The following is a 27315-nucleotide window of genomic DNA, read 5'->3' on the forward strand; positions in this document are numbered from 1 at the left end:
CACCTTGAGTACTGTACACAGGTCTGGAGACCTCATTTTAAGAAAGATGTAGAGCTGTTCAAACATGTACAGAGAAGGGCAACAATATTAGTGAATGGAACAAAGGGTTGCTCTTAGGAAGAAAGGCTTAAGTTTTGCGAATTAGTGTCTGGAGACTAGGCAACTGTGAGGTGTATAAAGCCTTGAATGGTTTGAGCATGCTCAATGCCGATGGGATTCTTTCTCTTGCTCAGAATAATCACCCGAGAGGGCATAAATTCAAATTGAGGAAAGACAATTGTAGGATAGATGTGTGGAAGTTTGCCTTTAGCCAGTGGGTGGTTGATTGCTGGAACAAACTTCCATCTGTCATTGTAGAAGTTCATAGCTTAAACAGATTCACGGCAGAACTAGACAAACATTTGGAGCGGGTGGATGAATGAAATGAGAAGGGGGTGTTTTCTTTTTTTTGGCTGATGCTATATAAGCTTGCTTTCTTGCATCAATTGCTAATGCTAATAGTTAGATTCTTTGCGAATATTTTTCTTGCTGATCTACAAAGAAATTCTCTTAGTGTTTTATTACATAAAAAGTCATTTTTTCTTTTTCATGGATAAATTTTCAAACAAAAAGATTTAAGGGCAAGCAGTAGAACAAAATAACCTTTGAAAATAACTTAACTGAAGCATTTAAGTTGAAGAAAATAATTATTAAATTACATTTAATATGGATTATCAATCAAAAAGAACTGTTATTATTTAAACTTCTAGAAATGATCCCTATGTACATGTAGCTCTATCAATGTGTGCATGGCAAAATGTGGGGGATGCATGCTTATATCTGAATAGCTTTGAAGCTGTAGCTCTATATTCTGCTTCTAGAATGCCAGATTCAACTAACAGTAATTTTAAAAAAAATTTGTTGGGCAGATAAAACCATGCCACATGCAAAACCTGGTCTATGGATTGTAGTTTGAGCACTTCAGCCCTCAACCAGCAGGCCCCAACTATTGTAAACCTGAGCAACACCATGAAATTGCCACTTTTTTAAAAAGTTTTTTAAATTATTGCTGAAACCTTGTACTCTATTTATTTTATGATGCTTATAGTTCTCAGTTCTAGATTCTTAAATACATATATAGGAATAATACATATTATTTTTGTAACATACTGCCAAATTTACAAAAAAATAAAAAATAAATCAGATAGAGAAAACTTACTGTAAAATCAAGCATATAAGATGAATTCTGAAGCATTAAAAATTTTAAAATTTTAAGGTTCACTTGCACACTGAGTATAAAATTTGAAAATTAAATTAAAAGCATGTACTTCAGGTTAGAAAGACATGAATTAATATAATATATTTATAATTCATTATTAAAGAAATATATGAAGATTCCACCTTCTTCATTAGATGAAAACATTTAGTGAAATTTTCTGGGAGTTAGTTTTCAGTTTTAATTTTTGAATTACTTTCTCAATAAGTAAACTTTTTAGACTGTCAATTTCTTATAGAAAATGCTCTTCCAACTGCTATATGAAATGTGAAAGATGACAGTAAAACAAGAGGGTTAACTAATACAGACACTGGACAAAAATTTAAAATTTTTGGGGACACAACAGATTGAACACATTTATCTTCTACATTTGTTTATTTACAGCACTGAAATTAAAGTATAAGGTTAACTCATTTTCTCTACCTTTATAGGTATACTAATTGTGACTGAAAAAAGCAAGGATTTGAGATGAAATATGAGATGCAAAAAGGATGTTAGAGAGCAGCAAAAAGCAGTGATAGCATTTAGTAGGTATTTCTGAAAGAACAGTAATAAGAGTTTTTAAGGAATGATGCAAGTCAAAAAAATCAACCAGAAATCAGCAAAAGAATTGTGGTCAATTCTTTTGTTGATTTCTTTTCATCTGAGTTTAGCTCCTGGTAGAATTCTATGATTTTTACTTTGAAATGAATATACATCATGTTCATCTTGTTTACAAATTTCAACTGTTAAAGTTCATATTAACTTTTAAGACTCATTTTCTGTGAAATTGCTTTTATTTTTTTAAAATATCTTTTTAATATTTATAATAATATCTTTTTTTATTTACTAAGAATATCATAGGATCTAATTCATTTATTGAATTTTTAATAAGATAAGTTTCTAAGTTTTTAATATACCCTCATATGCTGATTCTATTTCTTGAATTTCAATAAAATTATTAACTGAAGCTTTGAGTAAAACTTCTATTGTGCTCATGTTTATCAGGATCATAATGCTTCACATTTTATGACTCATGTAAAACTTTTTCTTATTTTTCTTTTAGGAATTAATTCATTAGCATCAAGTACAACAAATATTCTATCAAATATTTGTATTTCTCTTCTATCACGTTTTTCGTTTTTCAATTTCATTCATTATAAATTCAATTAAAGCTCCTCTATTTCTTATTCTTGTATAGTCACAAAGCTGATTTTCATCACACTATTTTTTTAATTTACTAATACTTTTATTTTCAAGAATATATTGAACCCTCTTGTTTTTATGTAACTCTTTTTTGCATTATAAAATGAATTAAATTTTCTCTATTTAAATTGGTATATTCTATAAATTTGTAGTAGTTATAAATATCTTTCTAAGTCTCCAGTCATTTAACTTAACATAGAATACATTTTCTCAACTCATTCATTAGAAAAAAAATTTAATAAAAATCACTTAAAAATTATTATATGATTTTTCTATTTATTCAACTTTTTTATGGGTAAAATGAGTAAAAAATTCAGTAATTTTCTTATATTTTTAAAATTAATTCATTTTTTCTAGAAGATTCATTCTGTGTTATTCTGATTTTCTATGATTATATATACACTTAACTTATGAACTTTCATTCTGCATTCACAATCTATGACATAATTATACTTGTTAATGAGATAATCTTTTGCACATTCCTTAAATACTGTATGATATCTTCCAACCCTTGAATATTTTGGAAATTATGAAAGTTTTTTCTTTTTGACATTTTTTGCACATCTTTTTTCCCTTTAATTTCCATAAGACTTCTTACATGTAAGTCTACATTTCTGTTTCTCGAAATAATTTTTTTTGCACTTCTTTCACATTCACATAAAATAACTTCTTTGTTTTTGAGTGATGTTTTAGATTTACAATATTCCTTTTGATATGCTTTATTACCATCTCTACAATATGAGTGATATATGTTAAATTCACTTTCATTTTTTTTTCTTGCAGAATTTTATTTCCATTTATAAAAACAATTTTTTTTTAGAAAAGTTTTGAAAAAAATTTGTTTTTTTATAAATGGAACTAATAAAACATTGGCCAATTCCAATCTGTTCCATTCAAAAAATTACAAGGTTTAGACTTTAATATATATTATCCAATTAAAAATTTTGAAATAATGAAAACAGAAAAAGGAGATAAAGTAATTGTTCACAAAAATATTGAAGAGATTACAGTAAAATAAAAATGAAACTAATCTATAAAGGAGAAAAAGGTAGGAAAATAAAGCTCTTATAACTGATTTTGAAGCAGAAAATATGAAAAGAAATAAATTTATTAAAACAAGAGACTTTTTAGTCATTCTTTTTCATTAAACCTATGTTATTTTCTTAAAAAATATAATTTTAATTTTTTGATTTTTGTAGATTATCTTAGAAAAATTAACAATTGTAAGGGAAGAGGTATTTTTAGGGAGGTGTCTTTTGCATTTGTAAACGTGTACATTTGTGCAAGGATCCCCATTTTCTATACTACTAATGTCTATATGAGTGAGCAAGAATTTATGGCAATAAAATAGAAGTAGACTTACAGACTCAGAATATATGGCATTTTCCCATTGTTTAGAGAAATTAAAAAAGTTTTACTGATATGAAAAATATTCTACATGCACATTTGAGTTACACGACACATCCAATTTATAATGGATTTTAGAACAAGTTCATGTCACCATCCCAGCAACTGAGTCTCAATCCACGTCTTCACTTTTTATCATAATTCATATGTACACATTTTCTTGATATTCGATAGTGGAGTTCAGTAAACCATGTCCTTGATCCAGTTCCACAAAAAAGTTCAGTGGCATAAAATCCAGTGAAGTGTGTACCTACATCTTATTGAAAAAATACTGCACTGTAGTTCTTTCAAGCTTCAAATGCAGACCAGATCCAGGTAACTGAGTGAATTCACAATCACCCATAAAACAGATTATACTACACATTTGCTTTTGGACCTGCATTATGTAGTTTTTTGGGGGGTTTTTTATCCCAAAAATCTTCAAATTGCATCTTCTTTCAGACAAATAAAAGAAAGTTTGTTTAAAAATGTATGCCTGAGAAAAATCTGTCATTCTCAATTAAATCAAACTTGCTCTGTTTTCCAGCATTACTGCATAACAGTTGCAGCTTGTATGCTAGTAGACATTATTCTTGTTCATATAACATACTTTGTATGTCATTTACTGTGAAATTTATAACTGAAGTAGTGTTCTTTGTGGACTATACTAAACATTTGTTGCATAATCTTAACATGTCCTTCCGGGACATAGTTGGCTATCATCTTCCTTGTGAAGGACAGTATTGTCTCTTTGAACAACACACACTAAGTACAGGTTGAGAGTGGTAGTTTCTTGTAGGTTATTTGGTCTAAACAAACCACCCAGTGCACTGTTCCTTCTCTTGTGGTAATGCCATTGTCACTAACTGCAGTATCACACCTTAAGGATGTCACCTGCAGACTTTGTGACATGTCAACAAACATCTGTCTTACTTGAAGTAGTGAAACAAACAATTTTTCTATATCTTATTTACATTTTTACTTAGTTTAGCAGTGAAGCTCTAAAGATTATTTGTATGCAACCTGTATAATTTTAGTTATAATATACAATTGTTGTTAAAAATTATAACAAAAATATTTTTTATCCTTTCCCCCATACTACTTCATAACAATATTCATAACGCCAGTGGTATAAATATTCTAATCTTGAACTGCCTGTTATAAACAATTCTTTGTCCATTTGAGCTACAGATCTAATCCCTTAACTTAGAAGCAGGATGCCATGTGGTGCAGAGCAAAATGTGCTAACCACCATGCTGACAACAGCTGATTTTCCTTCCTTATTGGAAGAAAACAGCTAGTCCTGTTTTCCCAACCATTAAGTTGTAAAAAAATATCAAATTTAAAAAAGTTATTAAAAATTTGGCTGGCTATGTACTCTGTCAACAGGCCTAGTTTTAATCAAAAATAACTTCACCTACCATAATTAATTTCACCTACCAATCAAAAATGGGTAGGTGAAGTTAATTATGATTTAAATATAATGAGAAGTGCCAACCCTTGACAGTGAGCCACTTAGCATATACTATCGATAATCAGCAGTTTATTATGTACATAAAAATACGTTCAGTTTAACTTAATTTTTCTCTCTGGAGGGTGATAGCATCTTGCACTGACTCAAGATAAATACATCTAGCTGGTCTGTTAGTTCAAAAGTTTACTCTTTAGTTAACTTAAAACATTAATTTTTTACACACATATATATATTAGTTATTAAACTTACGAGAGAGCATGGATAAGATCTTCTTCCTTGATTATATCTCCTCTTCCAACATTGAGGAAAACAGGTTTCTAATTAAAAATTAATATTAAATAAATTTGGCCAAAATAAGAATTTAATTTAACAATATATATCTAAACATAATGAACTATTAAAACTGATGGCAGAAGGGCTGATGTGTGATTAGCTAAGATGTGATACACAAACACTGGGACATCTGCCCTCAGGGGTAGCACAGTAGTTTTAAACACCATCTTCCTACAATGGGTGAAAAAGGCCTGAGTTTGAATGCTATCAATGACATGAGTAATTTTTATAGGATTTTAAATGTGGGTACCATGGTTTCCCCCTCCAACACTCAGATTTTTCATTGAGCAAACCGACTGAAGAATACATGCAATTACAGACACAATATACTGATGCCTCATTGCCTTGCCACCTAAATGTACACATAAATAAGTCAGCTAACTAAAGTAGAAAAAAAAGTGGTACAGTATGAACTTTTAAATTTTGCATGCAACAGTGTGGGCCAATAAATTCTCAAACACTCAAAATGAAAAATAAGAACTCTAACTGTGAGATACTAACCACAGTTATGTATCTTCTTAAACTTGTAATTAACAATGGCAATCTTAATCTTTTAGAAAACTTTTCTGGGAATATAACAAACAGAACACTTTGTACATAACACAGTGCAACATGGCTCCAGATGTTAATATACTGTACAAATGACAACAGCATAATGCAAAAATAAAAAAGCAAAATACCGCTATGGAGTATTTTGTTTAATAAAAACTTTTTAAAATTATTCTGTATATGCGTTTTATTGCAATTAGTGTAGGTAATAAATATTCTACAGAATTATACGAATCCCAAATCCCCACCCCCATAAAAATATTGGCTATAAATTTTGGATTTCTGTTATCCACAGCAATGTTGGTCCTATTCACCCCTGATAATCAGTCTCAATGTACAAGCAATCCCCCATATAACATGGTACTTCTACAACACAGTTTCGCTCTAACACGATTGATAAATTGTGGAAATCTTCGCATAACTCGGTATTTTTGAGCTTTTGTGCAGGGGGAACCCTGCTATTATGTTGGATGTAATTTTTCAACGTTTCTACTCTTTTTGAATCCCCATTGTTGACTCGCTAGTCAAAAAAGAAATTAAGAAATCCTTGTATTTTATTTTGTTGGGAAATCCCCGTGTTACGTTCTGTGCTGTTGAACTCATGCTTGTTGAACTTGTGGAAAAATCTAGATTTCAAAGTTTTGGATAGTACACCAGACTATCCAAACATTGAAGTTATGTTCCTACCACCACAGTTGTACTGGGTTAATACAACTTCTTTCATTCAGCCATTACATGAAGGCATTACATTCACCTTTAAAAATTCATTCCATCAGAAATTCGGAGGCATGGAAACATTTCTCAATTGTGGACTGTATCAGAATCATAGCTTTATCACTGAAAGAAGTAAAACCATCAACGTTAAATATGTGTGGAAAAATGTATGGCCAGAGTCAGTTCATTTAGGAAATATGGTTGAACTGGCAGAAAACGAAATCGATGCGGTAGTAGAACTTGCTATGTCAGTAGGAGGGGAAGGTTTTGATGATATGACTACTGAAGCCCTCGTGGGTAGCACAGTTGATAGAATCGCCCTGCTCCCCACACAGAGTTAAAATCCAGTCAATGATGAGAGGAATTTTTATGCGTCTTTCACAACGTGGTGGAGTTAGTCAGACTCGGGCAGCATGGTTTTTTCTCCCGGAAACTTGGGTTTTTCATCCAGAAAATCGACTACAGAACACACACAATTTACAAACAATATACACAGAGTAACATGGCTTTGGTCGCCAATGCTCCTAAAAGAATAAAAAAGATATGATTACTGAAGACATTCAAGAATTACTGGTAGAAAAAGAGGCTGCCGAAGCAGATTTGGTGGAAATAGCGTCGGAGGTAAAACCAAATCAATTCAGAGGATGATAGCACAGATGAAAATTCTAAACTTCCAAATTTTACACTAAAAAGCATACGGGAAGGCATAAAGTTAGCCAAGCAATTAGAATCTTATTTTTTGAATGCAGATTCTTGAATGAAAGGAGCCCAAAGTTCAAAAGGGAGCTTCAAAACTGCTTAGTTCATACGATGAAATTCGCAAAGATTTATCAAGCAAAAGCAAACAAACCCAGATTACTGATTTTTTAAGGAGAGCAGAAGATATACTAAATCTAAATGCCGTATTTTTGTTAGCCTTTGGAACATAACCCCCCTCCTTTTGTACTTTTTCTTAGTCCCGTTTAGTAAAAATTTTCAGTTTAGTAAAATTATTTCATGTTCTGTGATTTCACTCCAGCTAATAATTTTGTAGTTTGAATTACTATCAATTTACTTACTTTTTGACAAAGTTGAAGTACACTTCCATTTAAAAAACCACGTGTTTCCTGCGTTGAGGGTAATACATTACAGATATAATCACATTCGGGGAGCAAATATGTTATATCTGTTAGGATCCTATAAATGAAAATACTGTGATTATAGGACCCAACCATAGCCCAACTTCAGTTTTTCTTAAAACAAAGAATGAGATTATCATGCAAATTAAGTCAATCCATAGCCCAACTTGCACTATCTCAGAAATCAAAATAAATTTTAAAATTCTATAACATGCTTTTCTATGACATGCTTCTATAACAAGTAAAAAAATAAATAAATAAAGGTCAGTTTTTCCACTGTAACCATATTTTTGTATTTGTGATAACTGAAGGACAACTTCATTCAAGTGATCTAAAATGAAATACTAGACATTCATAAAAAATCTGAATGATCTGAAATCGCTTTATAATTTTTTTAATATAGTTTTATTCACATGGTTACTACACTTCAATCTGTACATTTTTGATTTTACATAAGACATCTGACCAATTTCTTTCCATGCACATTCCAGCACGTTAGCACTGATTTTAGTTTGCAGTTCTGTGACATGCACGACTTTTTTCTTGTACACAAAATCTTCAATTAATGTTCACAGGAAAAAAAGGGGGACAGCTAGTATTCATAGTAACCATAAGAGAAGCAGCATAGACCACCAAAACTAATCCATCAATGGATGAAATCTATGAAATATTGTACAAACTAAGTGTAGAGTACAGTGGTGCTGAAAGTCATGTGGTTGCATTTCCCATGTCTGTCTACGCACACACAAAATGTTCAATGCATTGAGATAGGTAGATGTTACAATGTTTTTAGCAAATAAGAAGGAACCAATAGCATGGTCATTTATAAGGACACACCTGTAATTAAGCGTAAGTTGTCACAGAGAAGTTTAGAACCATGTGAAGATTTACTAAACCCCATATCCAAAAGTTACTTCAATTCATTGTGGATAATGAATCAAAGAAAACAGAGAAAATCACCTAAGTGGAGAACATTGCATGTTGCATGAATCATCATTTCAATTCAGAATGCCTACAGTAAAAAATTCACTTAGAAGTGTCATCTAAAGTGAATGGTTGCTATAATTCTTCGAATGCCTTCCTGATCGATTTTTGGGACCACACAGAAAGTCCTTTCTGTAATTCATGTAATTCCTCTGGTACTTTGTTATTACTGCCTAGGTGAGCAGAACCTATTTCAGTATTAAACAATTCTGGTTGCCTAGAATTTTGCTTACCAATCTCTGATGCTGTTCTTTGACAGAGGATCCTTTCAGCAGTTGTGTATGCAGAAGTTTCTCTTGGTTGTTATTTATCTCATTTCAATAAACCATTTAAAGCATTGCATTTCTCCATGCAACATCGCTATTTTCACTTTATACTACCTGGAACTGCCTAGAATGAAAATCTAATTAAATTCACTAAAAAAATTTTGAAGTTGTTGCAACCAGCAACCATTTCTTTTTTTTTTTTTTTTTTTTTTTTGTAGTTCTACTATTTGGACAAATAAACTCATTTGAGGCTTTTTATGAACACCCTGTAAAATTGTAAACTGGTATCCAAATTTAAATCACTCATTTTTATTTTTTAAACATAATTACAAAAATTTTTGTACAAAATATAAATAAAAATAAATGAATAAATTTTCTGTTTATACTCCAGGATGACCACATGATCAATTCACAAGATATAGAGAATACAAGAAACAGCACTGTATTTAGCAGTCATGGGCTTGAATCCTGGTCACTCAAGGCACATGTACTGATGCAACCTCATGCGCCTGACCACTTGATATCATGATTGTGATCTTGTATGGTTCAAAAACGACATAAAGAAGCCAACTGCTACAGATACACCATTGATGTGCACTGCATTTCCTGATTTTGATGTCAATGGGATCCTTGTGTGTAAATAGCTGCACAGGATCACTTAAGAGCAAACACCATTCCAGTACTATCTAATTGTCAAACAGCTTTGTCTACCCAGAAATTTCATCGCATTTACCAAATTTGATTTAGTGATAGAGGCTTATTTTTCCTTGCTTACCATTCATGCAAATAAGGTGCCCGAGACATGCATATAGACAATACAGCATTCTGAACCAAGTGATCAATGTGCCTGTTTCAGTCAACACAATGGTCCATCGCTTGCCAAGGACAGCTGGAATGGCAATTTCACATATTAGACTACCTTTTCACATATTTGTTATGTGCACATTCTCCACTACTAGCTGATGATTAATTTCAAAATGAAATTAATAATAATAATAATAATAAATAAAAAATAAATTGCACCACTGTATCTAATCTTGCTGTCCAGAAAACTCTACCATAAGACAGATGTAGTTTTTAACTCTAATTAGTCATGCATGTTGTACAGTGATCTCACAATTTATGCACTAATCACATACATAATTATATAACAAATAAATAAAAATAACTTTAGCTCTTGTGAAATATATGATTCATTCATTCAAAAATATTATACAGTTTTAAACTGAAATTCTATATTTTTAATGAGCTTTTGTTTTCAGACTGATTCTATAACATTTCTAATAACACAAGATCATAATAAACAGAACAAAGCAATTACATCACCTATCAAAAAATTCATATTCACTTGAGCCTTCTGGTCTTGGTTGCCTTGAAAAACCCCACACTGTAGCTTTCCTCTGCTTCAAGAATTTTGCAACTGCATAACAGTAAACAAGAACTAGTTTTCAAATATGTTTAATTTTATTTTGCAGTATACAAAATAAATGTGAGACCATAATACAGCAAAGACTACACAAAAATTTAAATATGCATTGCATTAATTTTGGGCACATTTGCTTTTTTTTTCTTACATTAATCGAATTTTTTAATTTTTCTGTGATTAATAAATGGATGCTGATGTCATCATATAGTTGACCATTTAGTATTAGTATATCAGCAATATGAAGCAAGCATCACTAGCCAAAAAAAAAAAAAATAATAATAAAGATAAATAAATTTAAATTAAATTAAAAATGTAAAATAACTAGTGTCCCTTGTTTCATTTACCCATTTTTTTCATGTATTTATCCAATCCTTCCTTAAATTTAGATGAACTGCCAACCTCCACGAGAGAAAGTGAGTTTTTATCAACAGTCTCTTTGAGTAAAGAAAAATTTCTAGTCTACAATATCCCCCTCTAAATTTAGATGTATGTCTCCTGAATACATTCACATGACTAAGTATAAAAATTCCCTTGGAATTTGATTTATTCAACCCTTTCAAGGCATTAAACACTTCAGTGAGATCACTCCACAGATAAGTGCTTTCCAAAAGCTGTAACAAACTCAAGTTTCTCTTGATAAGAATGTCCCCCTTGTGCCCTTAACCACTCTCCTTGCACTTTCCTATATGCTTTCCAACCGGTCCACATGTTTCCTAAGATGTGATATCCAAAGCCTATATGCAATATTCAAGATGTCACCTAATCACTGTTTTATATAATGGAATAATTACCTCATTATCTCTACTGGCAAATTTCTTATATATCACTGACCAAAAAACCCCATAAGCTGTCCCTATCATTCCACCAACATTGTTGAGAAAACTTCATATCAAACCGTATAGTTAATTTTCAATATTCCAGTTAAAATTACAATATATGATGGCTTTTATGTAATGCTTATGCCCTCTAAAGGAATATGTTCCTATGTGTATATCATATAGGAACATATTCCTTTAGAGGGCATAAGCACTTAATCTACAAGAAAGAGAGCACTTTTCAGGAGTACAAGGAAACTATGCCCACACAAGTAACAACGTAATCTTGACCTTCAGGGCTGGGCATGCATATTTGATGTCTTCTTTGCACACTTTCCAAGACATCTGACAGTGTTGACTACACCACAAATGGCCAGGAGTACTAAGCTATTATGGAATTTGTAAGAAAATGTGATACTGGACCAGAATAGATCCTGTAATGAGTAATCCAATGCAACTTTCAGAAATGAAGCAGCACAATAACATATTGAGTACTGTTAATAATGCAAGAAGAGAATACACTATGTATATTAAACATGGTATGACTATATAATAATTTACAAAAATAAACACTATTATATCACGTTTAAGGAATTGTAGCAAACTGCAACAAGTAGTGCTGAAGAGGTGCTAAATGCCATCTTCATGCCAGGAAATTTTTTTTTTAAAATTGATTATTCTGTATTTTATTTTTTATTTTGTTTTTTTAATTTTTTCTGGCATGAAGGGGTGTCAATTGGCACCTCTTCAGCACTACTTTTTGCAGTTTGCAACAATTCCTTTACTTGGTATAATAGTGCTTTTGTAAATCTGCAAGAAGAGAATATTCTCCAAAAAAAAATTCTGAATAAGAGTGGGCCATCATTAAGCTGATAGCCCCCTTTTGGATAGCAACCAATTGCAAGAGATTTGGGAGAGGGGGGCAGCATCATCTCCTTCTGAATAACAGAAAAAGATGAACTTCATTTAAAAATAAATAATAATGAACTTCATAAGGAGTGAACTCCAAATTCAAACATGCCCTTTATAAAAAAATAATCTTCTACTAAATAAACAAAAATATATTTACTTCCGCATCCCATTTTTCCTACACCAAGAATGCCAACAGTCAATTCAGATAAATTACGATATACTCCTATCTTACATAAATCTGCATTCCTGTTAAAAAAAAAAAATGAAATAAAATAAATAAATAATAACAATAAAAGGGAAAAAACATATATAAACATACATTTGACGATCACTGAATTATGAACACTCCATCCATAATTGACTATGCCACATAGCTAATAGTACAAAAAGCCGAAGAGCTTCGTATGTTAGAAAAGTGGTAATTTGCATCTACTCATGCAAGTCAAAGTGATAAAGTAGCAGTTATGGAACATGGTAAAGATATCAGGGAGTTTCAAAAGGGCATAATTGTGGGAGCTTGTGTGTCAGGTGCTTCTATATCGGAAACTGCATATCTTGTTGACTGCTCATGGCCCACTGTGGTTAAGGTGCAAAAGAATGGTGCTGAATGGATCAAACCATCTCCTGTTAACAGAACTGTAAAAGATAATGCAAGGTGAATGTTCATGGTGAGTGAAGGGTGCAGTACATTTTATTCGCTCAATGGCAGGTCACTATGCAACAGTTAACATTCCAGTACAATAAGAGAAATGCAAGAACGATATCCCAAATGAAGATGCACCACAGACTCAGACATATGGGATTTCACAGCAGATAGCCCATAAGACATCCTCTCCTCACTGCTTATAATCATTGATGGTGAATGCTGTGGTGACACACTGGTTGGACATTGAAATGAGTGTGCTGGTCAGATGAGTCTAAATACCTGGTGCAACATGCTCATGGACACCTTTGTGTGTGGCACAAGCCACATGAGTCCATGGACCCATCGTGCATGGTACCCACTATCCAGGCAGGTGGCAGTAGTTGCTTAATGTGGGGCATGTTTTGCTGGCAAGAACTAGGGTTTTGTTGTTATTTGGAACATTAGCAACTAAGGCCATATTGCTCCGGGGATATGCGGTGGTCATACCCTGACCTTTCCGCATCCTCCGTATTTGGTGGCTCACAGGCTCGAACCCCGGTCTAACCAAGAAGCATGTGCTACGCACTGCTGCTCTGCCCACCTGGCTACGGAGGCGCCCTAAGAACTAGGGCCCCTGGTGCATATGGACCAATGTTTCACTGGTGAGGTCTTAGGAAACCATGTGCACCCTGCCATGTTGCATTTTTTCCAGACAGAAATGGGATTTTTCTAAGATGATAATGCACCATGTCAATGGGACTGCACCGTGCATGGGTGGCTTGAGGAACACAGTGAAGATATCACTCATCTTCATTGATATCTAAATTCACGTAACCTCAATCCAATTGAACACCTGTCGGATGTTTTGGAACAGGAAGTGAAGCATATGGACATGCAACCATCATCTATTCCAACACTATGGAAAGCCTTGCAGGCAGCATAGTTGCAGATCCCTGTGGAGATCTTCAGACATCTAGTGGAGTCAATGCCTAGGCAAACAGCGGCTGTTATCTGTGCAAATGGTGGCTTAACATGGCATTAGGTAGGTGGTCATAATTCAGTGATAACTGAATAATATTATAACACATGGGCTGTATTTTCAAGATCAATTCAGGACACCTGAATACGTTGATTATTCTTATTTTGTTATTTTTTACCACTGAAAACTCTATAGCTATTTCTTAAAATTCCAACAGTAATAGCTCTGTGACCATTCAGAATTGGATATATTTATATAAACTTTCTCACTGTTTTCAGGTCCTGAATCTAAAAGTACAGCCAATGTGTTATGAAGCAACGTGCGCGTGCGCATGTGTGTGTGTGTTTTTCTCACAAAAACTAACTTTAAAAAAATATTGAAATAGATACATTAGCAGAATAAATAATATACTCATAGCATGGTCAAAAAAAAAAAACTGGAGTTAGCTTCAATTTTTTTTTTTGATATTCTATATTATTATTCACAGAACTCCTGTAAATATCCTGCAAAATGATATTCAAGATATTTACAAGTGCTCTCTGCATCTATTTTATGTGTTAACTTAAATTTTTTGACATGCTATATAATTATGTATACTGGTGATGTATCTATAATCAATTTGAAATAAACAGCAAACAGTTGACTCATAAGCAAACCCTTTCATTAGTGTGTAAATATATACAGTTGAAATGACAGTACGGTGCAACCAATTCATGCAGGCAAACAAAATATATACGTAATGACTGTAGTATCAATGGAATTTCTGTCTCTAAATAACCACTCTTATACCACATGGGTTTTAAAAAGTTGGTTTATTTAGCCTTAGTGACCGAATGTACTATACAAGTAGGTAACATTTCGGGAATCTTGACAGAACCCATCATCAGACTACACTTGGCTGCACTGTTAACAGCCTCCTGTCTTGCTGAATGCTTTTGTCACCTTCATTTGGGGAACATGCTCCTGTAGTCTGATCATCAGACTACACTTGGCTGCACTGTTAACAGCCTCCTGTCTTGCTGAATGCTTTTGTCACCTTCATTTGGGGAACATGCTCCTGTCTTGCTGAATGTTTAAGCCTCTTTATTCAGGGGCATGAGCATTCAGCAATACAGCATTCAGATATAAACATTCAGCAATACAGCATTCAGATATAAACATTCAGCAATACAGCATTCAGATATAAACATTCAGCAATACAGCATTCAGATATAAACATTCAGCTGTTAACAATACAGTACAGCCAAGTATGGCCTGATGATGGGTTCCCAAAATCTTACCTAATTATATAGTACATTTATTCAATAAGGCTAAATAAACTAAATTTTTAAAACCCACATGGTATAAGAGTGGTTATTTAGAGAGAAAAATTCCATGATTTCCTAATTATATCAGATGTGGTATCAATGCTATACCATGCAGCTGCAGAAATTTAGCTTGTGAAAATGGATAAGTTTTAGGAAAATTCTGAATTTTTTTTACATAATTAAATACTAATTGTGTTTAATAAAGAGTTTTAATTGCCCTAATCAAATATGTTAGCTTAATTTTGAATTTAGCTAAGGATTTAATAAGTTAAACTTAATATTCATACAGCCTTTATAATTTTGGCATGAACATTGTATCTCATAACTAGTAAACTGTAGTGTGCTAAACCATAGTAGTTAATTTCAATGCTTTAAATTGCAATAGTCTGATGATCCTAATAATGTATGTTAGCTTACTTTTGTATTTAGAAAGTCAATAACGTTATTTACAAACATAGATTAGTACATACAGCTACCACATTACCTAGGAATACTTTGGCATTATTATACTCATACTCTTAGCTCATGTAAATTTTTAAATTAAATTTAGACTAAAATCATGCCACAAACTAAAATATTTAAGACTAAATCATTAAGACTAAAATCATGCTTAGGAGGGAACCATCAATGACAGTTATCTTGCAATTAAAGAGCTACATACAATGTGCTACTTTCCACCTCTTTGCTATATTACCTGAAGTGGGACAAGAAACACTGAAGACTACATGTATGCATCACATGACACAACATTCTCCACGGCAGAAAGTGCTGGTGCTACAAGACATAACTATTGTCAAGGACTCCACTATCAAGGGAAATGGAAAATACATTTTGGTGGAAGAGGGCTAGGCTGTGTTTGCCAGGAACAAAAGCTGATGGTATTGTAGTGTAGCTACAAGTTGATACTAATGATATTAAGGACAGTAGATCTGATCATTTATTTAAGAAGAACAGGCAATGTTGATGTTGTTGTTGTTGTTTGGTTTTTTTGGAGCATTAGCAACTAAGGCCATATTGCTCCGGAATATGCGGTGGTCATTCCCTGACCTTTCCGCATCCTCCATATTTGGTGGTGACGGGCTCGAACCCCGGTCTAATCAAGAAGCGTGTGCTACGCACTGCTGCTCCTTCCCACCTGGCTACGGAGGCACCCAGGCAATGTTGAGAAAAAGTCATGAGTTAGGATTAAATTTGACAGTGTCTACAATTCTACTCAGACACAATAGGAGGAAGTACATGATAGAATTTTTCATGGGTAGAATTTTTCTCAGCATAATCTGTGATTGTTAACAGGAGAGAGACTGTTTTTACAGGGATAGGATACACTTAAACAGAAGGAGCTGAGGTAGAGTTAAATGGGTGGGAAAACAGCTAGTTTGGGAGGGATACACATTATAAGATTAACAGCTGCCACAGGTAGAGGTGGAAGTGATTTTTGCACTGCTACCGAGACATGCAGCAGCATGGAAAGCAAGGTGTTGGGGAATTCGAGGCCTGCTCATGAAGTGAATACATTGGCTGTGGTAGGGGTACTAAGAGCAGAAACAAGTGCATGTGTACTTCGAGTATAGTAAACAAAATTTGATGAATTTGAAATATTGGTCAGTCACCAAATATAGACATTGTAGGGATATCAGAAGCATATTGCCATTTAGAGTAAGGGATGTGGAATTTGAATATAGTGAGTAAAACGTGGACAGAAGGGACCGACAGGAAAGAGGAAGTGGGGTTAGAATTATCCTCTTGGTTAAGAAGTACTTAGAATCTAAGGCAGTGTACCAGTTAACACAGGTGGAGAATGCAATGTTGAATCAGTTAGGTGTGGCATGAACACTGGAAAAACAAAAATGACAGTAGGAATGTGTTATAGGAAAAATAACAGTGACAAGTATAAAGCAACTGAACAGACAGTGGGCCACTAAATCAGAATGTCTTATAATGGGGAACTTTAATATTTCAGATATTCACTGTAACTAGTGAGCTGGTCATTCAGACAGCAGTTTTATGGATTTACTCGATTACTGTTTTCTGCACCAACATGTTAGAGAGGTAACAAGGTTGCCTCTGGTTAAAAAAGTAATGCAGGACAATATAGACAGGAATGCAGTTATATGGCAATCACAGCATGGAGTTGTTTAGAGATGATCTTGTCTGACCAATCTGAATGGATACTATACCACAGTAACAAATGTTGATGCAAAAAATAATTTCAGTCACATATTTAGATTTCGGAAAAGTTTTTGATAATGTTCCACTTGAAAGACCTATGTACAAATTGGAGCAGTGTGGCATTAGGGAAGGTTACTGCAATATATTAAATACAGCCAGGCCTCACATAACGCAAGTTCGATTAACGCGATTTTCAGTTAACGCTATTTGAAAAATTATACCACTTTTCACTTTACACGATGCAAATTTCCAGTTAATGCGATCTTTTTTTTTTTTTTTATGCGATAGTTGAAAAAGATTTGAATCGCACGTTAAGCTTACCGCGAGTCGTACGATCAATAAACAAACATTTGCCTGCTGCCCGCCTCGGTGTGTTCCATCAACCATCAGAAGAAGACGTGTTATTTGTTTGTCTCCTGCTAATAAAGTCAATGCACACTTGCATAAAAATTCAAATTTTTAAATGAGCCAGATGAAAATGTTACCGCGAAGGAGATAACGGTAAAAGAATTAGATGAAATCTTTCGTATCGCAGAGAACCCCAAACAAAAGGTTTGAGGTTTTCTGCGATATTTATTTCGCCAGGGCCCAGAGAAGATTGTTGTCGGCTATCGGAAATTGACCGATGAAAAGAGAAAGTCAACACTGTTCAAATATTTCCACAACAGTCATTTCTTCATTGTGTATTTTATGCCAGAGGTTCCCAAACTTTCTCGGTTCACAGCGCCCTTAGTGTCTCAGTAATTTTTTCAAGGCACACCAAGACCAAAAGAAATACCTAATAATTCCGTTTAGTGGTTAGGTCCAAACAACTTAATAAGAAATGCTGAAACTTTTTTGAAACATACAAATTTGATATTTGTATGTTTCTTTGTATGAATTGAACATTGACCCGATTTTGTTATATGCAGAAAATGTAAGTGTAATGTCGGTGCCTTTAAACACCCGACGGAATTGCTCGACAAGACTACTGTGGTAAGGGAGAACGATACGTGTGTTGCTGCTTGTAAAACAGGTACTAAACTTGGAACCAAAATTTTTAGGAAAAACACACACACGGGGAAATACCTGCATCGAATCACACCATCCTCTTAGTACAAAAAAAGCCGTCCTTTATAGCCAAATTCACAATGCCATCAAATACAGCTCCACACAAGAAGACCTATCTACCGAACTCCAGTATCTCACAGAAAAGTTCATCTCTAGGAAATACCCAATTCAATTAATCCAACGTATAATTTCTATTGCCAAAAATAACACCAATAATTCACCAAACATAACACAAGCAGCAACACATGTATCATTCTCCCTTACTGCAGTAGTCTTGCTGAGCAATTCCGTCAGGTGTTTAAAGGCATCGACATTACACTTACATTTTCTGCATATAACAAAATCGGATCGATGTTCAATTCATACAAAGAAACATACAAATATCAAATTAATGATATGAATAACATCGTATACCTAATTAAATGCCAACAAAATTGCAACGTCTGTTACACCGGAAGCACTACCACCAAATACGGTTCCACAAAAACGTCTAACACGCGGGCCTATTATCACCACAACAGTTTCAGAACAGGACAATCAAGCACTGAACTCACGTTACATGCACATTCTCACAACCACACCCCCCTAGTTACTATTACGGCCATTACTATTATTAAATTGAAATCCAGTTATAAAATTTTTCAGTATGAAGCCCTCATCATAGAATGGTTCCGCCGCCACTCCAAATTCAACGTCATAAATGCCAAACTACCCTACAACCTTTCCCCGGTCTGGAATCTCACGCACCTGAGATTCCCACATGTCACAAAGTTTCCTCCCCAGTCTTCAATCTCCCCCCCCCCTCTCTCTCACTAAATCGACCGAGTACACGCCTTAACAATGCCGCCAAATTATAACCAACGTCTAAATTCTACCGGTTTTGTGCAAATCTCTAAGATATCTAACACTATCAGCTTTTATCTAGCGTTACATGTCTAAATTTAATAACATCAAAATTTTGTCTGACCTATTTGGCCTTTAACACATCTCTTTAGTATTCAACCCTAACCAGCAATTTCCTAACAGCAATCCCATTAAGCATTAATGTCAAATGCATAAACTTTTTTTTTTTTTTTTTAATAGGCCCTAGCCACTGAAATCCCAGGAAACTAGGTGGCAGGACCTGCCAGAGCAAATTGTTGTGATACTGGATACACCCGGCTAGCCTCCACGTGGCAGGGTATGGGCAACGTCGGGCCCCACTAGGGGCCTGGCAGCCAATAAGCCGGATAAACAATGGGCACAACATATCACACTGCACAGACACGACCCACACACTTTCAAGTCTCTGGCTTGACAGTGTACTGTCCTCGATACAGCGAAACACACGCGGAGATGGGAGAAATCCCAGGTGCCGTCTGACACGAACATACCTTATACCTTATGTCACAAAGAGCATCACAGGAACATAGAAATTGTTTTAAATACACGCATTCTGTCCCCACTTCACTATTGCCAACTGAAAACGTTCAACAAACGAAAGTCAACTCGTTATGACTTTTGGCCTTCCCGGTTTTTTATAACTTTGAGTTTTTAATCATTCTGTAATTAACTTATTCTTCAATGACAACCGGTGACGAAGTTGTGCACTTATACTTCCTTGAGCATATTTTAATCCCGTTTCTTAATTTTTAATTTTAATTTCAACCCATAACCTCATTTGGCCCATTCAACCCTAAATTATTCCTACTTTTCAATTTTAAATTATTCATCCATCCTAAGTAACAACTGCAGATTATACTAAGGTGAGTACCGCTCAATTAAGCTTTTGCTATTAAATTTGAGCCAAATCAATTGGTATATTAAGAAAATTCTATAACTTATTGAATGTCAATCTAATATTTCATTAACACAACTGATTCACCTTACAGTTGATCTATCTCTAAAGCTATTACCATTAATTTTTTTATTAAACTCACTAAGCTCATGTATCTCTCAACAGTCTGACTGCTGGACAACAATATGAACAGATCTTGCATACAAAAAATAAATAAATAATTCATTTTCAGTTAATCATGGCATTAAATGAGTTGCTTTCTTTATGGAGGCTGTGCATCTATAAATTAAACTTAAAAACACTATTACACCATAATAAATACATTTATTTAACGTAGCATTACGCACCTTTCCCTGCATCTTGGTCACATCCAAACTAGACTGAGAACTGTTTACAAACAGCTGTCTCTCTCCTGCTGCAATTACACAGGGGCAAACAGAATGCAGATTAGAAACACAGATAGCAAAGCATAAAAAAATGCACAAAAATAAACACCCAAAAACACAATATTACACACAAAATTAATAGGAAGGAATAAAATTTATACAAAAAGAAAAATCAAAGAAGCATTTTATATTAGAAGAGACAACAAAAACATTAAAACAGAAATAATGGTAAAGATATAGTGCAGTGGTTCCCAAACTACTGAGATCTATGGACCCTTTCAAAAATGCCAACAAAATTAAATTAAATGCCAACAAAATTAAATTAAATGCCAACAAAATTACAACGTCTGTTACAACGGAAGCACTAACATCAAATACGGTTCCAAAAAAACGTCTAACAAGCGGGCCTATTATCACCACAACAGTTTCAGAACAGGCCAATCAAGCACTGAACTCACGTTACATTCACATTCTCACAACCACACTCCCCTAGTTGATTCGGCCATTACTATTATTAAATTGAAATCCAGTAATCTAGTGAAAAAAGGTTTATGGACCCCTATATATAACATATGCATCTCTCTCTCTCTCTCACACACACACAGTATATATATGGTCAACCACAGTTTCGCAGACCCCTGGAACTTGTTTACAGACCCCCAGGGGTCTGCGGACCCCAGTTTGGGAAACGCTGATATAGTGGATTAATTAAATATTGGTATTAACATATTACTATGCTGTGTGGTGGGGATATTAATATTTAAGTTGGAGTTCATTCTATGAGTGATGTCATTATAGTAGGAAGAAAGATAGCTTGAGGTCGTCACAGACATTCTCTCAGATATGCCAGACAAGCTGCACTTGCTACCTGGGAGTCTAAAACGCTGATGGAACTGATATTCGGGTGACACTCAAGTCAAGTGGACCCAATTTCGGCGAAGTCCGGACAGTCTGTGACAGCCAAATCCTCTGCTTGCACCTTCACTATGGTGGGACTGTTAGTAATCCTGGGTATAACCCCCATGCACAAGTACATGGTGGGTGACCACCCAGGTGTGAACCAACGTAAGCAGGGGTCGAGGTGTGGCGCCCACACAACATGAAGGAATGCCGCCCCTCTATGTTACCAGGCAGTACTAGGTGGTAGATGACTTTCATCAACCGGTGCAATACCACCACTTGCTTATTGGAGGCTTGAAGTGGTGGAACCCATGTTTAGTCTCTAGAGCTAAGTTCTGGTCAACCCTTCCCTATCTCTTCCATCATGCAGTATGATTGATGACTTTTGAGGTTATGATGAACGTCGTGGCGAGATCCAATATTCCTTACATTTTGAGGGTACAGCTCTAAAACGGTGTTCACAGGCGGGCCGCTAGTTAGTACACCGGACCGAACCTATTGGTAACTCTCTAGGAGGCTTCCGGATCAGCTAGTGTATAATCTTGCTACCTCTACTCTGCCAGATAGTGATTGGAGGGAGTCCAGGTAGTGTGTATGCGGGGAGCATTGTGGAGGCCACATTATGTTCTTACCACGTGTACACCATATCCAAAAATTTCATTATTTCATACAGCATGTCCCACCCACTTTTTCTTACTATTGAATACACCATGAATTGTCAAACTAATAAAGCAAGCTTATCTGCGAAAAGATCTAAACCTCCCAAGCACTTCCTAATTCATTTCACAAATATATGTGGTCTCAATTCTAATCTTAACGATGTCCATTTCCACTTCCAGTCTGCCAAACCCCATGTACTTTTTCTGACAGAATCTCAGTTATCGATTGATTCAACTACTGCTCATCTCGGATGACCAAATTATTCGCTGTATGATTCCTTTTGCCTCAAAGGTAGTACTTGTGCATATGTCTGTTCTGATATTCTCTGTCAGAGCCTTGGCAATTTGGAATCTACTCTCTTTGATCTTCTCTGGCTTAAAATCTCTCTACCTCATTGTGTAAAATTCATCTGTTGCCTCTACCGTTCTCCCAACTTCACTAATCACTTGGAGCTCTTTGACTTCCTCTCATTGCAACTTGACTTTCTCCAGTCCAACTTTCCTAACAGTGAGGTAATTTTCCTTGGTGATATTAATGTTCACAACTCCAGCTGGCTTCTGTTTTCTAGTCACATCGACCTAGCTGGTCGAGATGCTGAGACTTTTGCAATTACTAATGACCTTGCACAGATTGTTCATTTACCTACAAGAATATCGGACAATCCTAATCATACAGCCAACACGCTTGATCTTTTTCTCACAAACAACCCTTCTAAGTACATGGTTGAAGTGAGAGGTCCTTTAGGCACTTCAGATCACAACTTTGTGATTGTCTCTTCTCCAATGGAGCCTTTATCTCATGGCTATTCCCAACCTCATGTTGTTTGGCATTACAAGAATGTAAAATGGGATGACCTGCGAGATTTCTTTTCTTCTTTTCCTTGGTCGGATTACTGTTTCAAAACTTCTGATGTCAACATTTGCTCAGATCGTGTCAGTGAAATTATTCTTGCAGAAATGGAATCCTTTATCCCACATTAAAATCTTATCCTTTATCTAAACTTAGGTTTTCCAAAAAATGTGCTAAGGCTGTTCAAGAGAAGAATGTTGCATATCATAATTGGCTTGTTTCTAATTCTTCAATTTCATTTTCTGTCTACACTAAAGCTCGCCACAATTGTAAAGCAGTTATTAGTCAGTCCAAACTAGAGTTTGAACAAGCTAAGAGTAGAAAACTTGCTAACTTGCTTCTTGCCCTAATGGTAGCCGAGCATTCTGGTCCCTTGCCAAAGCTATTGACTGCACCTTTTGCCCATCTCTGCTCCCACCTCTGTCCAAACCAGATGGTTCTGTTGTCACTTCAGCCAAAGATAAAGCTGACCTGCTAGCATCTCATTTTCTTCCAACTCATATATTAATGATCTTGGTAAACACCTCCCACCATTCCCAACACGCTCCATTCAATGCCTCCTGTGGTCTTACGTCAAAAGGATATCAGAAGGATTTTGACGAATCTTGATGCTAAGAAAGCTCCAGGTCCCGATGGTATTTCTCCACTTGTACTCAAAACCTGTGCTCCTGAACTTACTCCTATTCTTTGCCGCCTTTTTTCACTTTCTTATTCCAAAAGGTGTTTTTTCTTCTGCTTGTAAATTTGCTCATATCCAGCCAGTTCCTAAAAAAGGGTGACAAATCCCTTTCATCCAATTATCTTCCCATTGCAATTACTTCTACTCTTTCTAAAGTAATGGAAAAATCAATTAATCACCAACTCTTAAACTACCTAGAAACCTTCCGTCTGATCAACGATCGCCAGTATGGATTCCATCAGTGTCAATCCACTGGTGATGTTCTGGCTTATGTTACCCATTTATGGACTAATTCAATGGAAAGGTTAGGTGATACACAAGTAGTTGCTCTTGACATCTCAAAGGCTTTCGATCGTGTTTGGCATAAAGGTCTTCTAAACATGCTTCCATCTTATGGTTGGCCAACTGTTTTTAGTAATTGGTTATCCAGGTTTCTCTCTGATCGCTCACTGAAGGTGATGGTAGATGGCTATCTGTCTTCTAACTTCTCCACTAATGCCGGTGTCCCCCGAGGTTTAGTCCTTTTCCTCTTGTATATTAATGACCTTCTTCCATTGACTGGAAATCCTATCCATAGTTTTGCCGATGACAGCACATTGCATTCCACTTTCCATTTTGAGAAACCTTGCCCTGTTAAATCAGCTTCAACCTCTCGAAAATCTGCTACCAATTCCTTAAATGCCAGTCTTCAGGTATTTCTCCAGTGGGGCAAAGACAACTTAGTTCATTTCAACCCTTCTAAAACTCAGTCTTTTCTTATATCTCGCAAAAAGGATTCTCCTGCTCCTATGCTTATCTTATCTTTAGTGACACTGCAATTTCTAGGCAAAATGATATATCTCTTTTGGGGATTACCCTGACTTCTAATCTCTCTTGGCACAAGCACATTACAAATATTGCTTCCTCTGCATCTAAAAAACTTGGTTTTCTCTTTAGCCCTTGGCATTACTTTTCTTCCAAACAGCTGCTCACTCTGTATAAATCGCAAATCCGCCCTGCCATGGAATATTGTTCCCACATCTGGGGTGGTGCCCCCAAAACCTCTCTCTGGCTTCTTGATTCCATTCAGAAGAGGGCAGTTAGGTTAATTAATGATTCATCTCTAACAGAGTCTCTCCACTCGCTGTCTCATAGACGTACTGGTTCTGCTGTATGCCTTTTCTACAGATACTTCCATGGGCACTGTTCTTCGGAATTGGCTTCTGTAATTCCCGCTCTCTCTTTCAAAACAGTCCGAACACATGCCGCCACCAGTCAACATCCATTTACTGTCCAACTTCAAACTTACAGAACCAACTTTTCATTTTCCTCGTTTATTCATTCAACTGCCGTTTTCTGGAACAACCTTCCTTCATACATATTTCCTGAAAATTAGTCTACAGAAGTTCAAGTCCAATGTCAACAAATATCTTCTTTCGTCTTCTCAACCTCCAACCCAAGCACGGTACTAAGTACTATAGGTTCTAATACCTCTCGTGTTTGGGGTTTACATTAAAAAAAAAAAAAAAAAAGCTGTTTGTAACTGGCCATCAGTCTACTTTATATGAAGCCAAAATGCTGGGAAAGGCAATGTAACATTATGCTTTCAAATAAATGTATTTACTGCAATATAATAGCATTTATAAGTTTAATTTCTAATCCATTTTAACTTCAATTACTCACCCAATTTGTTAATTCTATAGATCCTTCTGCCTTGTATCTTGCTAAGCCAACACAGCAAATTAACACCTCCAAAAAGCTTGTCAAGCTAAATTCTTCCCTTTCTGGTTGATACTAAAAGAAACATAATTGCATATCAAAGCACACCACACTGGCTTACTGAGCTCAAAACTGACTTGATACACATTTTCTTCAGACAATGCTTGTGTCATGTAGATTGTGCTTATCTTTTAAAAGTGTTCAGTCTTTCTTCGTATCCAGCAAATTTTTTTTTTTTTTTTTTTTGGTAGTTGTTGGCGCATCGGCTTTTGTGGTCATAATGCACCTCCCAAGGTTTTTGCAGTACTTTGATCCAAGGCGGGATTCGAACCCGCGACCTTTGGGTTGCCAGGCAGGCACTTTACCCACCCGGCTAGCCCGGTCGGCACCAGCAAAATACAAGCAGTTTAAAGGTTTTCTTTAGTTTCCTACATCAAACTGCCAATTAGTAAATAACTCATTTAATACAAATGAAAACTTGCATCAATGTGAAATTATAACCTTTTACAAATCAGTTAAAGAATGAATATAAAGGCACTGTTTCAGCAAAACTTTCATATTAGTATTCTCTTTCTTGTAACTATGATTCAAAAAATAAACAACCAAAGAATTGCATGTTTTATACTTTTAAATATTACACATATATGAAACTTCAATTTCTCACGGGTCACATGTCTCGCCATCCTTTTGTGTATAGCAGAGCCATATTCATTTGATTTTGCAACACTTGTTGTGGTCACATTGTTAGGTTACACAAAGAATAATACATTGTTGACCAACTAAAGTTCTATATTACAAAATGGAAAACTTACTGCTAACAAACAGAGGTAAAAAAAAAAAAAAAAACTTCCACTCATCCATTTGCTCCAAAAGTTTGTCCACTTCTTCCTTGATTCCTTGAATTTAATTAAGTTATCAACCTCCACAATAACATATGGAAGATTATTCCAGCAATCAGCTACCCACTGGCTAAAGGCAAATTTCTGCATATCTATTCTACAACTGTCTTTCCTCAATTTGAGTTTATGCCCCCTCAGGTTTGTAATCTGAGCAAGAGGAAGAATTGAGCCTGCTCAAACCATTCAAGGCCTTGTACACCTCAATCAGATCACCTCGTAGGTGCCAAGTCTCCAGACGATTCAATTTGCAAAACTTAAGCCTTCTTCGTAATGGCATTCTTCTGTATATATTAATCATACATTATACATTTATAGATTTATTTTAAAGAATAACATCACCAAAGAAGGTTCAGTTAAGAACATATGATCATTTCTGTAATTTAATACTAGTTAACTCTTATTAAATGTATTTCCATAACCTTCTAAAAAAGTTAAACAGAGAAATGTTCTGTTCATATTTATTGTTTAATTTTTAATTCTAGGAGAGCTTAAAAATTACTAAAATGCACAATTCTTACCACGTCTTTGTCTTTTGATTATCCCATAATGAGAAAAACTTTCGCTCCCAATTTAATATTTGGCCAACTACATATTCTGCCATTGCAGAACTAAACAAAGAACTGGTATGTCGTGTTAACAAAAATGAGGGGACTAGCTGTAAACACAGAAAACACAGTTAATCTAAACAACAATGATGATTTAAATAATAAATAAATTGAATTTTATAGTATATATAATTCTACAAAGTGTTACTGAAGGGGCAGACAATACTGCCTCGAAAAAGGTCCTCATTCTGTTTGCTGGGGAAGAAGCAGAGGAGACCTTGAGAGCAGCTTCACTATCATGGCTCCACTTATCACCACTTATTTTTATAAATTTCTCAGACCGTTTAATAAAAGAATACAAATTACTGACAAAGA

At 35.0% G+C, this 27315-nt stretch overlaps 1 protein-coding gene across 1 annotated transcript in view; it reads right to left on the bottom strand.

The window, feature by feature from the left end:
• The window catches only part of LOC150075238 (uncharacterized), a 75552-nt gene that overhangs the window by 24871 nt on the left and 23366 nt on the right, over positions 1–27315 (bottom strand). Inside the window, exons 4-8 of the mRNA XM_090388409.1 lie at positions 26914–27050; positions 12575–12663; positions 10591–10684; positions 7955–8072; positions 5550–5617 (exon numbers count right to left, since the gene is read on the bottom strand). Of these exons, the coding sequence (XP_090244535.1) occupies positions 5550–5617; positions 7955–8072; positions 10591–10684; positions 12575–12663; positions 26914–27050 (506 nt within the window). The remainder of the gene's footprint in view (positions 1–5549; positions 5618–7954; positions 8073–10590; positions 10685–12574; positions 12664–26913; positions 27051–27315) is intronic.

This window comes from Mastigoproctus giganteus, chromosome 14 (assembly GCF_048544385.1).
Source record: "Mastigoproctus giganteus isolate SK-2022 chromosome 14, ASM4854438v1, whole genome shotgun sequence".
Lineage (NCBI taxonomy): Eukaryota > Metazoa > Arthropoda > Arachnida > Uropygi > Thelyphonidae > Mastigoproctus > Mastigoproctus giganteus.